We start from the raw sequence: 15,818 nt of genomic DNA, 5'->3' as shown, positions 1-15,818 counted from the left end.
CCACTCACCTCAACATTGAGGATGGATGGATGGTTCCCCAGTCTAAAGTGGGGGTGAAGGCTGGCACTGTCCTAGAGACAAATTGGGAGTTGGGGGGGGGGTAGGAGAGGAGGAGGGGAGAATCTGGTTTGGGAGCCTCAGATATCAAATGAGTCTGGACTCTAGATGGGGGAAAAAGTCAACATTCCCTAGGGAGGGAAATTGGCGTCTGTCTGTCCTGCCCAGGTCTCCTTTCCTTAGACGACACCTCACTTGAGAAAGGGGGGGATTCCCTTCATTCCAACAGCACCTCTCATCATCTCCCCGACCCTTGTGGAAGCCTTCCACACCAAAGTGGGGACTTCTCCCATAACCCCTAGCGGCTGCAACCCCTCCCTTAGCTGTCCTTCCCCCCCCCCAAAATGGGGGTCTTGAAGGAAAGACTTTTGCTAGTTGCTGGACTTCTGGGGGGGGGTGGGGAGAAGCGTTCTGGTTCTGTCAGAACCGAAATGAGAAGGGAAAAGTCAAGTAAGGACGCCATATATATATATATTTTTTATACATAAAAGACTTGAAGTCAGGATTGTCTCCCAGGTTTGGATGAGACACCATTTTGGCCAGCCTACCATGGCGGACTGAGGGGATTGTGTCATGGTAGGGGCCATATAGGACTTAAAAACCAGGTGCTGGTGGCTTCTGGCTGTCATCCTAGCTACTCAGGTGGCTGAGATCTGAAGATCACGGTTTGAAGTCAGTCCGGACAGAAACGTCCGTGGGACTCAGTGCCAGTGAATCATCAGAGAACCAGAAGTGGAGAGTTGTGGCTCCAGTGCTTGGATACCAGCTAGCCTTGAGTCAAGAGAGTTCAGGGACAAGCACCCAGGGCCCTGAGTTCAAGCCCCACCTGGCACACACACACACACACACACACACACACACACACACACACACACACACACACACACACACACCTAACGATCTCCCAACTCCTGAGATCACGACCCCAGACTCTTGCAAGGCCTCTGAACTCCTCCTCGCGTGACTCCTCTGTTGAAAACCACAGGAAGCCACACGTTGCTCCCTTTTCCCTTTTTTTTTTCTCTTTTTTTCCCTTTTTTCCTTCTCCCCATCCCAGGTTTCGTCCACGCCATTCAACCAGCAGTCATCATTGTGGTCCATCTGTCCATCCACCCGTGAGAGAGCAGTCCAGCCTCGAGTCACATGACGGTCTCCCACTCTTCTGGCAACAGTGGTGGTGGTTGCGTGGATCCTGTGGCCTCTTCATCCGGTCCCGAGCAAGAGCCATTGAGAAAGCCATCGTCTTTGGGGATGGCCACGGTGACTGGAGTGGATTCAGTCTCAAAAGCTGGGGGTCCTGGTTTGGCACGGCCCGGTGGCTGGGAGTGGCCGTTGGCAGTGGTGGCTGGCAGCAGGCGGGGGCTGAGGGGTAAACTGAGTCCCGCACGAGGGCCTACGTTGGTGACACTCGTGTGTGACACCATGGGGCCATAGCTGTAGCTGCTGCTCCCGCTGCGTGCTTTCCGCTTAAAGTCCAGAGCCAGTGACCAGCGGTTCCAAGATTTCTTCACCTCAGCCTGTACCTTGGGGGGGAGACAGAAAGATGGAGGCCCAGGTATGGCTTGAATCCCTCCGTCCTGTGTCTACCCAGCCCCCCAAACCCAACCCCGTCCCAGATCTCTTAATACCCTGCTCCATACCCTCCATCAATAAGGAAACACATGGAAGATTCCAAGGCCATTTCAAACCTCACTGTTACCCAACATGGGGTTTGATAACTGACACCCCTTAGAATCCACGAGATTCCAAGGGCACCCCCACAGGGAACCCTGGCTTTCCGGCTGGGGTTTAAGCGCTGAATTCTGAAGATCATGGTTCAAAGCCAGCCCCAGGCTGGAAAGTCCATGAGCCTTTTTTTTTTTTCCCAAGTCCTGGGCCTTGAACTCAGCACCTGGGCACTGTCCTGGAGCTTCTTTTTTGCTCCAGGCTGGCGCTCTACCACTTGAGCCACAGTGCCATTCTAGCTTTTTCTTAAGGCTCTAGCCTTGAGAAAGTCCAAGGACAGTGCTCAGGCCTTGAGTTCAAGGCCCAGGACTGGCCAAAAAATAAAAAAATAAAACAAAAACAAAACAACAACAACAAAGAGATGAGGCTGGGAGTGTGGCCTAGTGGTTAAAGTGCTTGTCTAGCATGCTTGGAGACCTGGGTTCGATTCCTTGGCACCACATACATAGAAAAAAGCCGGAAGTGGTGCTGAGGCTCAAGGGATAGAGCGCTAGCCTTGAGCTGAAGAGCTCAGAGACAGTGCCCAGGTTCAGAGTTCAAGTCCCACGTCTGACCAGAAATGCATAAATAAATAAAAAAGGAAGAATAGTAGAGGAAGAGACTTGAGGGTCCCCCCCCCACCCCAACACTGCCATTACCTCCACTTTCCCCCAGCAGCCCCCCCTCTCCCGACCTGGCTTATAGCTTACCTCGCCATTACAGAAACAATAGATGATGGCAACAAAAAATCCCTGTAGGGAGAGATGAGTGAGATCAGGGCTGCCCTCCCTCCCCCGGCCCCTCCCCCGGCCCCCCCACTTCCCCCAGCCCCTCTCCCCACCATCTCCTGGCAGGCCTGCATACCTGGAATGAGTTGAACAGCATTTCGTAGTGCATCTGGATTTGCCATAGGGTCCCGGAGACCTCGGTGTATGGCAAGGCCATAAACACAGTGTAATGGACGCCGAAGAGAGGCATGAGAACCAAAGTGGATTTGAGCAGCTTCCTGGCCAAGAGGGCAGGCAGATCAGGCTACCCGTTCAGCCACCACTGTACCCCCCTGTGTCCCACCCGTGCCAGCCCCCAGCCTCCAACACTATGGAGGGACCCGAAGCTGTGACAGAACCCTGTGGCGGCAACCACCTCCTCCTCCTCCTCCTCCTCCTCCTCCTCCTCCAACCCCAGAGAGCACCTGGATTTTGAGAGGTGTTTTAGAGTGGACCACAAACCACAGGCCCTTTGCACCTCCTGGGCCCTCTAACCAGCATGCAACTCTTCTTCTGTGGTCCCATCCCCCCCTTCACCCCCCCTCACTGGTTTCAGCCCTGTTTCCATATACAAGAATACACACACACACACACACACATGCAATCAATTGTGCCGGGCACGATGGCTCACGCTTGTCATCCTAGCTACTCAGGAGGCTGCGATTTGAGGATCCAGGTTCAAAGCCAGCCCAGGCAATGCAAAGTCCAGAGACTCTTATCTCCAATTAATCATTAGAAAACTGGAAGTCGGGCTGTGGCCCAAAGCTAGGACGTTAGCCTTGAGCTGAAGAGCTCAGGGACAACCCCCAGGCCAGAGTTCAAGCCCCATGACCCCCCCTTTCCCCCCAAAAAAGAAAAATCAATTATGTTATATCATTTTATAACATGAATTGTATATTAATTTGATAATAATATTTATATTCATTACTATGATATATAATATGCATATGCATTTTGGTAAGTTGTGGGACTTGAACTCTAGGCCTGGGGACTGTTCCTAAGCTCTTTAGCTCAAAGCTAGCGCCTTTACCCCTTGAGCCATACCCCACTTCTGGTTTTCTGGTGGTTCACTGGAGATAGGAGTCTCACAGGGAGGAGGGGGAGGCAGCGAGAGTTTTGCCTAGGGGTAAGAGTGCTTGCCTAGCATGCACGAAGACCCGGGTTCGATTCCTCAGTACCATATACATAGAAAAAAGCTGGAAGTGGTGCTGAGGCTCAAGTGGTAGAGCTCCAGCCTTGAGAAAGTCCAAGGACAGTGCTCAGGCCCTGAGCTCAAGCCCAGGACTGCAAAAAAAAAAAATAAATTCTCATGGACTTTTGTGTCCAGGCTGGCTTTGAACCACGATCTTCAGATCGCAGCCTCCTGAGTAGCTAGGAGGACAGGTGGGCGCTGCCAGCACAGGGCTTATTTTTTGTTTCTTTTTTTAAGAGGGGGTATCTGAATGTTTTCTACGCTAGTGAACCCCAGATCCAACGGGAGGCTTGTTCTCAGGGTCCCCACTGGATCTGACGGGGAAACAGCAACCATTGCTGGGTAGGCAGAGACTGGGGTGAGACCCCAGAAGGCAACCACGGAGCCCCTCCCCTCCTTGCAACAGGCTCAACCCAAGACGTCCGCCTCTCCTGACACACAGGACACCCCATTGCCAACGCCGGGCAAGGCTCACCGGTACTGCTGGCGTGTGTCACATCGGCCTGCGTTGGTCTCTCTTAGCTTGGTGGCAAGGACCCGGATGATGTTAATGAAGAGAATGAAGTTGAGCTGTGGAAAGAGGAGGGCTGGACTCGAACCCAGGGCCCGAGGCACCATGCTTGGGCTTTCTCAAGGCTAGTGCTCTACCACTTGAGTCACGGCACCACTTCCAGCTTGGATTACGGTACCGAGGAATCGAACCCAGGGCTTCATGCATGCTAGGCGAGCACTCTACCACTAAGCCACACTCCTGCCACCCCCCCCCGCCCCCATACTTTCTTGATCGGCATCTAGCATCTCTCCATTTCTCCATCTAGATCTGAAATTAGGGATCAGCTGAGGTTCTCAGAGCTTTGGGGCTCTGGCTTTCCCCATAGGGTGCAGGAAAGTCCCCTCTCCTCCCAAATATGTTAGGAGCTGGGCATAAACACTGCCCACCCCTCACTCACCACCACAGAAGCCAAGATAGGTACTTGAATAATCCACTTCTTGTGCCCAGAGCTCAAATCCCAGCACCTGGAGTAGGTACACAGGCTCAGGATTGTGTGTGTGTGTGTGTGTGTGTGTGTGTGCATGGCCAAGCCAGAGGCCACTCGTTCAGCCCTTTTTGAAGATGGCATCCTGTCACAGAGGGTTTGGCTTAGAACTCCCATAGCTGGAGTTGACCCAGAGGCCACAACAGACCAGAGAATCTACCCCGTGCATCTTGGAAAAACCAAGGCCGTTTCATGGCTTGGATCAGAATTCCCCTAAGCCCCTTCTGCCGGCTCAACCTACCCAGTGTTGGCAAGAGTTGCTCGGACACCGACCCACACGCCCACAAACACGACAGGTACACCTGTGGGTGCAAAAATGACACGTGAAGGGCTGTGTATACCATCTCCTTATCCCTAATGGTTCATTTGTGTCCTGCTGCTTTCACTCTAAAACTGCTTGACAATCGCCATCTTGCAGCCTGGGCTGAAACCAAACACGTCCAGTCTTTAATTCCCTGTCCTATTTTGCTTGTATATCATCTCCTTTCCCCATCTACACAATCATTCACCCATCTACAAAATCCACTGTCCTTCTGCCCTCGGGTCAGAGGAAACAACCTATGACCAGCAATTTTATTTCTGTTCCATCTCAAGCAGGTTCAAACATTGTATTCCTGGGGCCGGGAGTTTGGCCTAGTGGTAGAGTGCTTGCTTTCGCATGCATGAAGACATAGGTTCGATTCCTCAGTACCACATACATAGAAAAAGCCAGAAGTGGTGCTGTGGTTCAAGTGGTAGGGCTCTAGCCTTGAGGAAAGCCCAATGCTTTCTTCAAGTGCTCAGGCCCTGAGTTCAAGCCCCACAACTGACAAAAAAAAAAAAGGTTTATTCCTTATGAATGCACTGAAGAGTTGTCATGTCAGGCTGAGCAAAAGGCCAGAGCATAGACACCAAGTGTTCTGGCCTGGGGTTGGTTTTTGGTTTTGTTTGGTCACTTGTGGGGCTTGAACTCAGGGCCTCGGCACTGTCCCTGAGCTCTACAGCTCACAGCTAGAGCTCTACCATTTGAGCCACAGCACCCACTTCTGACCTTTTTCTATGTATGTGGTACCAAGGAATCGAACCCAGGGCTTTGTGCATGCTAGGCAAGCACTCTACCACTAGGCCCCACTCCCAGCCCTCCCTGAGTTCTTTTGCTTAAGACCGCTAAAGTACTCTGCCACTTTGTGCCACAGCACCACTTTTGGTTTGCTTGGAGATAAGAATCACAAGGATTTTCCTGTCCCAGGGGCTGGCTTTGAACCTCTTACAGATAACAGCTTCCTGAGTTACGACGACGACAGGATGTGAGCCATCAGTGCTCAAGTGGAGACAAGGGTTATAGTAAGAAAAAGTTATGCCATTCCTAAGACACGAGATTCTGTCTGGCTCCCTGATTTCTGTGTTTTCCAATCCATCCCCCCTGGATACCTCCTAGCCTCAGAGCCTGTCAGTTCTTGGAACGAAGCCCAGGCCTCCCCAGACCAGAGGCTCTGCCATGGTGAGGCCAGGACTAGAGTGTGTGCCAAGGGGTTATGGAAGCCATGGCTAGTGACCCGAGGGGCTTTTGGGTGCTGTGTAAAGAGAGAGCTCGAGCCACCAGAGCCACCCCCTCTGAAGTCTGGCCAGCTGCCTTGGAGCCCAGCCAAGCACTCCAGCTGCCAACAATAATGAACAATTATCAGTAACTGGATACCACGACCCGAGGGGAGGTGGAGGAATGGGGGGGGGTGGAGGGTGGCCTGGGAGGATTGAGTAGAAATCCCAGGAACCCATTCTGCAAAGGAATGCTGCAGCTGAGCTGGCGCTGGAATGCCCGAGTCCAGGCTCTGCTGGGGTGACCACCTCTGCCAGATTAACACACCCCAAAAGTGATGGAGGTAGAATGAGGGTTCCAGACTCCCCAGGCAGATCTCTGATTCTGCTGAAATCTTGGCTAAAAGATTGGCCACTGGCTCACCGCCTGTCACGTTAGCTACTGGGGAGGCTGAAATCTGGAGGATCGAAGTTCAAAGCCATCCTTGGGGAACAAAAGTAGGCAGGTCTTTCTCCACCCCTCACCCCTCCCCTCCTCTTGCAATCCTACAGAGGAAGCGTCTTCTTAACTCTATCGACCAACCCTGGTCCACGTACCCCAGCCGAAGATGGTGAAACCCCACAGATACTTCTTCTCTGAGAAAAAGGCCATGAAGATGAGACTGTGTAAATACAACCCCTCCACCAGGATCCAGTAGTAGTTGGTGGCCAGGAAATAAAGGAAGAAGGTCACAGCCACCCGGCAGCCCGCCTAGGAGAGGAGCAAGTGTTAGCCGGAGGGGCAGGGCCAGCATTGGGGGTGAGCAGGGGGGGTGGGAGGAGGGGGCAGGGGGGTGGGAGGAGGGGATGGGGGGTTGCACTGTTGCAAGGATGGGGTTGCCTCAGGCTGGGAGTCTCTGGAGGAAGGTGGTTTGTGTGGCAGGTGCTGGATTTAGTAGACCTGGTGCAGGAATGGAAGGCTTGGAGTCTCTGGAAAGTGGGTTTTGTTGTTGATGGGGGTGGTGGTTTTGGTTTTCTGCCTGGCAGGCGTGGCAGCCCCACTTTCCTGCTGGCTCATGGCACGGAAGAGTCTCACAGCCTTTCTTATCTTGGGGAGGGGAGGGATGCGAACCTTGATCCTCAGATCGCAGCCTCAGGATGACAGCGGGTGGGGGGGAGGGAGAGGGCGCGGGACTCACGTAGCCCACGGCGGTGGCGGCGGGAGGCGGGGGCGCCTGCGCGATGATGTGCAGCTCCTGCTCGGTGAGGCGCTCAGCCTCGTCCAGGGTGAAGCCGGAGTAGAGCACCGCGTCCTTCACGAAGATGCTGGCGGCGCGCAGCATGAACGACAGGAACATGTGCATGTGGATGTAGTTCCGAGTGCAGTGCAGCCGCCTGCCCGAGGAGGGGGGTTGTGGTGAGGGGGGATCACGGGGACCCACAGGCAGGGGTGTGCAGGAAGCTGGGCGACGTCAAGGGTGAGAGGTCTACTCTAACCCGCCCAGGCCCCGCCCTGGCCCCGCCCCCAGGCAGCCCACCGAGCCAGGCCTGCAGGGCCACGCCCACTGGCCCGCCCACCGAGCCAGGCCTGCAGGGCCACGCCCACTGGCCCGCCCACCGAGCCAGGCCTGCACAGACCACGCCCACTGGCCCGCCCACCGAGCCAGGCCTGCACAGACCACGCCCACTGGCCCGCCCACCGAGCCAGGCCTGCAGGGACCACGCCCACTGGTCCACCCACCGAGCCAGGCCTGCAGGGACCACGCCCACTGGCCCGCCCACCGAGCCAGGATTACTGTCGCCACGCCCATTGGCCCGCCCACCGAGCCCGGTCTGCACATGCCACGCCCACTGGCCCGCCCATCGAGCCAGGCCTACACGGACCACGCCCATTGGCCCGCCCACTGAGCCAGGTCTGCTCTCACCACGCCCACTGGCCCGCCCACCCAGCCAGGCCTGCTGGACCACGCCCACTGGCCCGCCCACCGAGCCAGGCCTGCATGGACCACGCCCATTGGTCTGCCCAATGCCCGGCCCAGATCTGCCCCACAGGCTTGCCTTATCCCCGCCCACCGAACCTGGCCGGCACTCGCCACGCCTACGGGAGTCAGTCAGAGACCCGCCCTTGGGCAAGGCCCGCCCTTACCCCGCCCATTGGCCCACCCACAAATCAAGGCCTAAGATCACCCCGCCCAGTGCCCGCCCACCACGCCAGGCACCTATCCGCCCCCAGTACGCCGGCCCTAGCCCCGCCCAGTGCCCGCCCACCACGCCAGGCACCTATCCGCCCCCAGCACGCCGTTGCCCTAGCCCCGCCCAGTGCCCGCCCACCACACCAGGCACAGAGCGAGCCCCGCCCCCGTTTGCTCCGCCCCCTCTTCGCCCCACCCACCTGAAGTAGGCCAAGATGAGCACAGCCACGGTGAGAGAGGCCAGGGACATGGAGTAGCCCACGGTGTAGATCATACCTAGGCGGTCAAACACTTCCTGTGCAGACGGGAGACAAGGTCAGAACAACTGGGGGCCTCGAGGAGGCTGCCAGGGTCAAGGGCAGGCCTGGGGTCCCCCCCAGGGGAGGGAGGGGCGGGCCTCACCCGTTCCCGCGTCTCATTGGTCATGAACTTGAGACACTCGCTGTAATTGGCCCAGGTCCGGTTGTGCCCAGGCACCACCTCCCAGCTGCCATTGCGGTCACATCGACGGTAGGCCTGACCTGTGGGTCCAGAGGAGGGGGTCCAGGTCAGGGCCGCCGAGGAAGGGGTGACACCCCCGCCTTCCAGCTCTCCACCCCCTCCTGCCAGCCTTACCTTTGTGATTGAAGTCATAAATGTAGTCGGGACAGGGCACAGCCACCACCTCGCCTGGTGTCCCCAGCGGCCAGCACACGATATTGTCCCATTCAGGAAGGCAGGGACGTCCTGTGTGAGGGACAGGCAAAGGAAGAGAGGCGAAAGGAGAGTCAGATCCATGGTTAAGAGCCAGTGTCGTCATTCGATGTGCATGTATACAGATATAGAAAAATTATAGGGCTGGGAGTGTGGCCTAGTGGTTAAAGTGCTTGCCTAGCATGCATGAAGACCCGGGTTCGATTCCTTGGTACCACATACATAGAAAAAAGCCGGAAGTGGGGCTGAGGCTCAAGTGGTAGAGCGTTAGCCTTGAGCAAAAGCAGCTCGGGAACAGTGCCCAGGCCTCGAGTTCAAGCCCTAGGATGGGCAAAAAGTTTAAAAAAAAAAAAAAAAAAGAAGAGAATGACTTGCTGGAATCATATGATACAGGGTCTTGTCCTTCTCAGGGGCTTATCCAGGGCTGTCCCCTTTTCCTTCTGCTCTTGACCCCACCTCTCAGAGGATCTCCCAAGAAAACTACTTTTTTTTTTTTGCTCGTCATGGGACTTGAACTCTTGGCCTGGGCGCTTTCCCTAAGCTCTTCATTTGAAGGCTATAATGCCTTGAGCCACAGAGCCATTTCTGATTTTCTGGTGGTTCCTTGGAGATAAGAGCCTCATGGACTTTTGTGCCCGGGCTGGCTTTGAACCCTGATCCCCAGATCTCAGCTTCTTGAGTAGCTAGGATGAGCCACGGACGCCTGGTTTAAAAAAATGACATTTGAAACGGGATGCCACGTCTCTCTTTGGAGTCTTGATCTCACAGCCGAAATGCAAGTGACCCTGGGGAGTCCCCAGATGTCTGGGGCTTCACTTCCACATTCCACCTCTACCTCACAGCCCCCCCCTCTTCTCTCCAACAACTCCCCCTTCCCCTACCCCCCTTCCTTTCAAGGCTCCAACCACAAACCTCTCTCTAGCCTCCCTGGAAATCTGCCTTGATGGCTGGGCCCGCCTAACTTGGTGAAAGGCTCTCTGTCCTGGGCGCCCTATTTCTCAGCCCCAGCCTGGCCAGGCCCACAATTCCCTCTGGTCCCTGGAGAGCCACAGGGTGACCACAGGGCTCCAGATGTGGCCCATCTGGGATCTCCCGTCCCACCAGGCCAGTTCTAACTGGTCCTGTGGCCACAGCCTGGACTCTGTGTGCTATGTCTCCCCACACCTCTCCACGTGGAAAGCAGGCGACCCTGTTTCTCACTGCCCCCTCCTTGTCACACTGTCTCTGTCGCCTGTACCTCCTGTGACAAACTGAGCTCTCAGATCTTAGTTTTGTACCTCCTGGATCACGGTGTGGGGGTGTGGATGGAAGCTTTGAACTCAGGGCCTCACAAAGCTCTGATCTGGCCTTTTCACTCAAGGCTGGCACGACCACTGGAGCCACACGTCCACTTCTAGGGCTCTTTTGGACCTAAGACTCTCACTGGCTTTCCTGCCTGAGCTGGCTTTGAACTGCTACCCTCAGATCTCAGCCTTCTGAGATGACAGACATGAGCCACGGCTCCTGGCTCTCTCATTTGGTCTCTTGTTTTCTGTGAATTCCTGAATATTTCTCAGTAATCTCTTCCTTGTCCTGGGGCTTGAACTCAGGGTCTGGGTACTGTCCCTAAGCTTCTTTTGTTCACAGCTAGTGCTCTACTACTTTGAGTCATAGCTCCACTTCCAGTTTTTTTTGAGTGGTACATGAGAGCTAGTCTCATGGATATTCCTGTCCAAGGATGGCTTTGAACTTCAGTCCTCAAGATCTCAGCCTTCTGGATAGCTAGGATGACAGGCGTGAGCCATCGGGACCCAAGTTGTCCCTGGACTGTCTTTCCAGGGCTTCCCCTAGGAACTAACAGGATGGGGATAGGGGAAACAGGAAGCTGGTGGGTCCAAACCCACGTGAACAACACACACACACACACACACACACATGCGCGTGCATACCTCGGCGCCGGGGGCCAGGGGCTACTTCCTTGTTCTCTTTAGACTCAGGGTAGAGCTTGCCAGGAGCCTTCTCTTTCTTGGGTTTCCCGGATGTAGATGCAGAAGCCCATCCTTTGTCTGATTCCATTATGTCAGCTGGAGAAATTGGGAGAATGGCGAGTTCTGGTTGTTAGTCGTGGACATGCGTCACCAGATCTGGGGGGGGGGGGGATACACCCTCTATCTCTCATGCTTCCCATCCCCTTTGTTCAACACCCAGATGGCTTTTTTTTTGTCAGTCATGGGACTTGAACTCTGGGCCTGGGTGCTCTCCCTGAGCTCTTCAGCTCAAGGATACCGCTCTACCCCTTGAGCAACAGCCCTACTTCCGGTTTTCTAGAGGTTCATTGGAGATAAGAGGCTCAGGTACTTTTGTGCCCGGCTGGCTTTGAACCGTGATCCTCAGATCTCAGCCTCCTGAGTAGCTAGGATGACAGACATGAGCCATGGCGCCAGGCCCAGATAGATGGCTTTTGACCCTGCCTAGGTTACTGATATCCAGCCAGGTTGTGAGGAGATCTGAGATACAGGATGAATTTCTTGAGCCACAGCCCAGGATTTGGAGCTGGTCTTGCAAGGTTTCATGGGAATAAATACTATGGGATGTGTGGGGATGAGCTAAGGGTTCTCAAGCATGGAAGCCATACAAGAAGGAAATGGCCACTAGAGGGCGAAGGACAAAAGCAGACAGGTGTCCAGGAAATGGGGACTGTCCCATCTATAAAAATCAAGGGGAGCCAGGCGCCTGTGCATCTCAGGTGAACCACCAGAAAACCGGAAGTGGTGCTGTGGCTCAAAGTGGCAGAGCACTAAGCCTTGAGCTGAAGAGCTCAGGGACAGTGCCCAGGCCCTGAGTTCAAGGCCCAGGACTGGCAAAAAAAAAAAAAAAAAAAAGAGTGGATAGCCAAGTCTCTCTACCATATCTGTGGCCCTAAGCATACTTCAGTGAGGGGTATAGAGCTTCTAAAAAATAATAAAATACCACTTGAGCTGGACTTTCTACTGGACAAATGCTGGTGGGGTGGGGTCATTTCTGGAAATGTGGCTTAGTGGTAGAGTGCTTGCTTAGCATGCATGAGGCCCTGGGTTCGATTCCTCAGTACCACATAAAACATAATAAAATTATATTTAAAAAAAAAATAAAAAGAAATCCAAGGAAAGTGCCCAGGCCCTGAGTTCCAGCCCCAGAGTTGACAGTAAATAATCATAATCATAATCATAATAAAATAAAATCCTCCCATCTGACTGCGTGCCTTGAGTTATAGCTCAAGTGAAACCGTCTCCCTCTCCTGACTGTCTCAGTAAGGTTCTGGAGGTTGGGGTGTGGAAACTTAGTGCAGGTGACCTGGATGTTGATTTTCTTGCCTCTTATGAGATGTAAGGTTGGGTGCCCTTTCTGGAGAGTGACGTATGGATGACAGGTGACTAAGCCTCAAACATCTCTCTACTTGCCTCCCATCCCATCATACCCCATGGGTCCTCTGCTTTTGCCCTTTTGCCCAAGTGGCTTGTCCAAAAGGTCTCTGGGTTTAGTTTGTGGTTAGCCTATCCTGAAAGAAGCTGCTTCAGGCTACTCTTTTGGGAGTGGTCTAGAGCCTTCATCAAAGACTCTGATCCTGGATCCCTTCTCCTCGGAGACTGAACTCAGGACCTGGGCACTGTCCCTGAGCTTTCTCAAGGCCACTTGAGCCACACCACCACTTCTGGCTTTTTCTGGGTATGTGGTACTGAAGAATTGAACCCAGGGCTTCATGCATGCTAGGCAAGCACTCTACCACTAGGCCATATTCCCAGCCCTCTTTCTTTTTCTTCTTTTACTTAGGTCTACCCTTAATTTTTTTTTGGTGGGTCATGGGGGCTTGAACTCAGCCTCGGTGCTGTCCCTGAGCTCTTCAGCTCAAGGCTACCACCCTACCCTTGAGCCAAGCCCCATTTCCTGTTTTCTAGAGGTTCATTGGAGATAAGAGTCTCAGTTCCTTTTGTGCCCAGGCTGGCTTTGAACCTGGATCCTTAGATCTCAGCCTCCTGAGTAGCTAGGATGACAGACGTGAGCCACCGTGCCTGGCTTACCCCCACTTTTTTTTTTTTAATAGCATGTTCAAGCCCACCACAGCCTGGCCTGGTCTCTCTCTTAGCTCTACTCTTACCTGCTGTACGCAAGACTTCCTTCAACAACTTGTCACACTGGGCCTGGGCGCGGTGTAACAGGAAAATCTGCTCCTCTTTTGTGAAGACGTCATCTGAGTCCACCTGCCAAACCAATAAACACACATGAGCACACACACACACACACACACACACACACACACACACACACACACCCCAAGACTACAGGTGAGGCAGCTGGTCCTTAAGACACAGCCAACCTCCCTGAAGGCTTCTTTCTCAAGACCCTGGCTCTAGAGGGAATGGAGAAAATGTCAAAAAATGGAGAGGCTGTGGCTCAAAGGCTCCCATCTGCTTCCCTCTGAGGAAAAAAGGGAAGAGAGGTCCCATGCCTGCCTTACCCAGCAAACCCTGCTGAATGTCACCGAAGCCAGCGACATTCTCTGCTCTATCTATCCCCTTGAGGAATGTAGAAATGGCTGGAATGTTCCGGACATGGAGGATGAGGGATGGCCAAGGAGTAATAAACTCAAAGAGGACGAGTCTGAATCCCTTCTTGGGAGTTGCAGAGACTGTAAGAGTCGCCACTTTCCATCGTGGCCCAGTATTCTTTTTTTTTTTTGCCAGTCCTGGGCTTGAGCTCAGGGTCTGAGCACTGTCCTTGGACTTTCTCAAGGCTAGCACTCTACCACTTGAGCCTCAGCACCACTTCCGGCTTTTTGCTATGTATGTGGGGTACCGAGGAATCGAACCCGGGTCTTCGTGCATGCTAGGCAAGCACTCTACCACTAGGCCAAACTCCCGGCCCGTGGCCCAGTATTCTATTCAGACATTTTCCCCAGTCACAGATGAGACTTTCTTAGCTTGGTGCCAGTGGCTCACGCCTGTAATCCTAGTTACTCAGGAGCCTGAGATCTGAGGATCCTGGTTCAAAGCCAGCCCGGGCACTAAAGTCCATGGGACTCTTATCTCCAATGTATCACCAGAAAACTGGAAGTGGGGCTGTGGCTCAAGGGGTAGGGCGGTAGCCTTGAGCTGAAGAGCTCAGGGACAGTACCCAGGCCCTGAGTTCAAGCCCCATGACCAACCAAGAAGACCTCAAGTTCTCCTTTTGCCTTTGACATTGGGGATTGGGTTGTTGAGGTGCGGCCCCCCACTCCCAGTCACCCCTGAGCCATGTCCACTCACGAATGTGTCCATCTATACCAGCAATGCAAGACTCTGCCCCCCCATATCACCACCACTGCCATGCTTAGTCATGGGAACGCTCTTATTGCCATCATGGTAATTGCCAGGGACGTCATTCACGTGGTCACATGATACAGCCATCACCATCATCATCATCATCATCACCATATCATCATCATCATCATCATCACATCATCATCACGTCATCATCATCACCACCATCTTCCCCATTATTATTATTATTATTATTAATATTATTTTGATTGGTTGTGGGATTTGAACTCTGGCCTGGGCGCTGTCCCTGAGTTCTTCAACCCAAGGCTACCGCCCTACCCCTTGAGCCACAGCGGCACTTCTGGATTCTGGTAACTCCTTGAGAGAAGAGTCTCACAGTCTTTTGTGCCCAGGTTGGCTTTGATCCTCAGATCTCAGCCACCTGAGAAGCTAGGTTGACAGGTGTGAGCCACTGGTGCCCGGCTCAGTTTATTTTGTCTCCCCAAGTGACTGATAGAGCCTCCCCTCAATCCACCAGGACCGGATTAGACCATGGAGGCCTCTGGCTTGGAGAGTGGCCTCAACTGAGATCTAGACAGACTATAGGCTGTCAAGAGTTAAATACAAATTGACCACGCCAGACCTCTGGAGGCTCTCGCCCTGTCACCTTAGCCACTCCAAGAGACTAAGATTAGGGGATCATGATTTGAGGCCGGCTCAGGGAGATAAATCAAATCAGAAACATCCCTATCTCCAACTAAACAGCCCAAAGCCATAAGTGGAGGTTTGACTCAAGTGGTAAAGCGCCGGACTGGAATGAAAAAGCTAAGACCACAATCTGCTGAATTCAGACACAAAGTTCAAGCAAAGCAAAACTACCAAAATGGATTGAGCAGGAGGGTGGGAGTGTGGCCTAGTGGTGGAGTGCTTGCCTAGCATGCATGAAGCCCTGGGTTCGATTCCTCAGTACCACATACATAGAAAAAAGCTGGAAGTGGTGCTGAGGCTCAAGTGGTAGAGTTCTAGCCTTGAGAAAAGCTCAAGGACAGTGCTCAGGCCCTGAGTTCAAGCCCCAGGACTGGCCAAAAAAAAAAATTTAATTGGGACCACTAGGGCTTGAACTCAGGGCCCTGACTTCTGGTTTTCTAGTGTCATCCTAGCTACTCAGGATCACAGCTCAAGGCCAGCTCAGACAGGAAAGTCTGCAATGGACTCTCCAGTGGAAGCAGCCGACGGCCCGATCTCTGAGGTCAAGCCCCAGGATGGGGACAATAAACAAACGGGACTCCACAGATGATCTCAAGGGTCTGAAAAAAAAAATAATTCCTGTCCTATCTTCCATTATTCTTGAATTTCTCCTCCCCCCTGTCTTTGTCTGTCTGTTGTGGCGGGGGAAGAGGGAAGGAATAGTACAGGATGTGTTTAAG

The 15,818-nt window shown here is 53.6% G+C and overlaps 1 protein-coding gene across 1 annotated transcript; it reads right to left on the bottom strand.

Moving 5' to 3' along the window:
* Nucleotides 1-1,057: 1,057 nt before the first annotated feature.
* On the bottom strand, nucleotides 1,058-14,409 carry Pth1r (parathyroid hormone 1 receptor). Its single transcript, XM_090323209.1, has 14 exons — nucleotides 14,398-14,409; nucleotides 13,251-13,431; nucleotides 11,065-11,199; nucleotides 9,059-9,169; nucleotides 8,846-8,964; nucleotides 8,644-8,738; nucleotides 7,451-7,646; nucleotides 6,870-7,023; nucleotides 4,999-5,059; nucleotides 4,671-4,737; nucleotides 4,196-4,290; nucleotides 2,626-2,767; nucleotides 2,472-2,513; nucleotides 1,058-1,580 (listed from the first exon to the last, which is right to left on the bottom strand). Exons 1-14 carry the CDS (start codon nucleotides 14,407-14,409, stop codon nucleotides 1,197-1,199), a joined length of 1,794 nt encoding a protein of 597 aa, XP_090179335.1. The 3' UTR covers nucleotides 1,058-1,196.
* Nucleotides 14,410-15,818: the final 1,409 nt, after the last annotated feature.

Source organism: Megascapheus bottae, chromosome 32, assembly GCF_031878675.1.
Source record: "Megascapheus bottae isolate mThoBot1 chromosome 32, mThoBot2.hap1, whole genome shotgun sequence".
Taxonomy (NCBI): Eukaryota; Metazoa; Chordata; class Mammalia; order Rodentia; family Geomyidae; genus Megascapheus; species Megascapheus bottae.
Note: the sequence above shows the minus strand (reverse complement) of the source record. Positions and strands in the feature narration are given on the sequence as shown.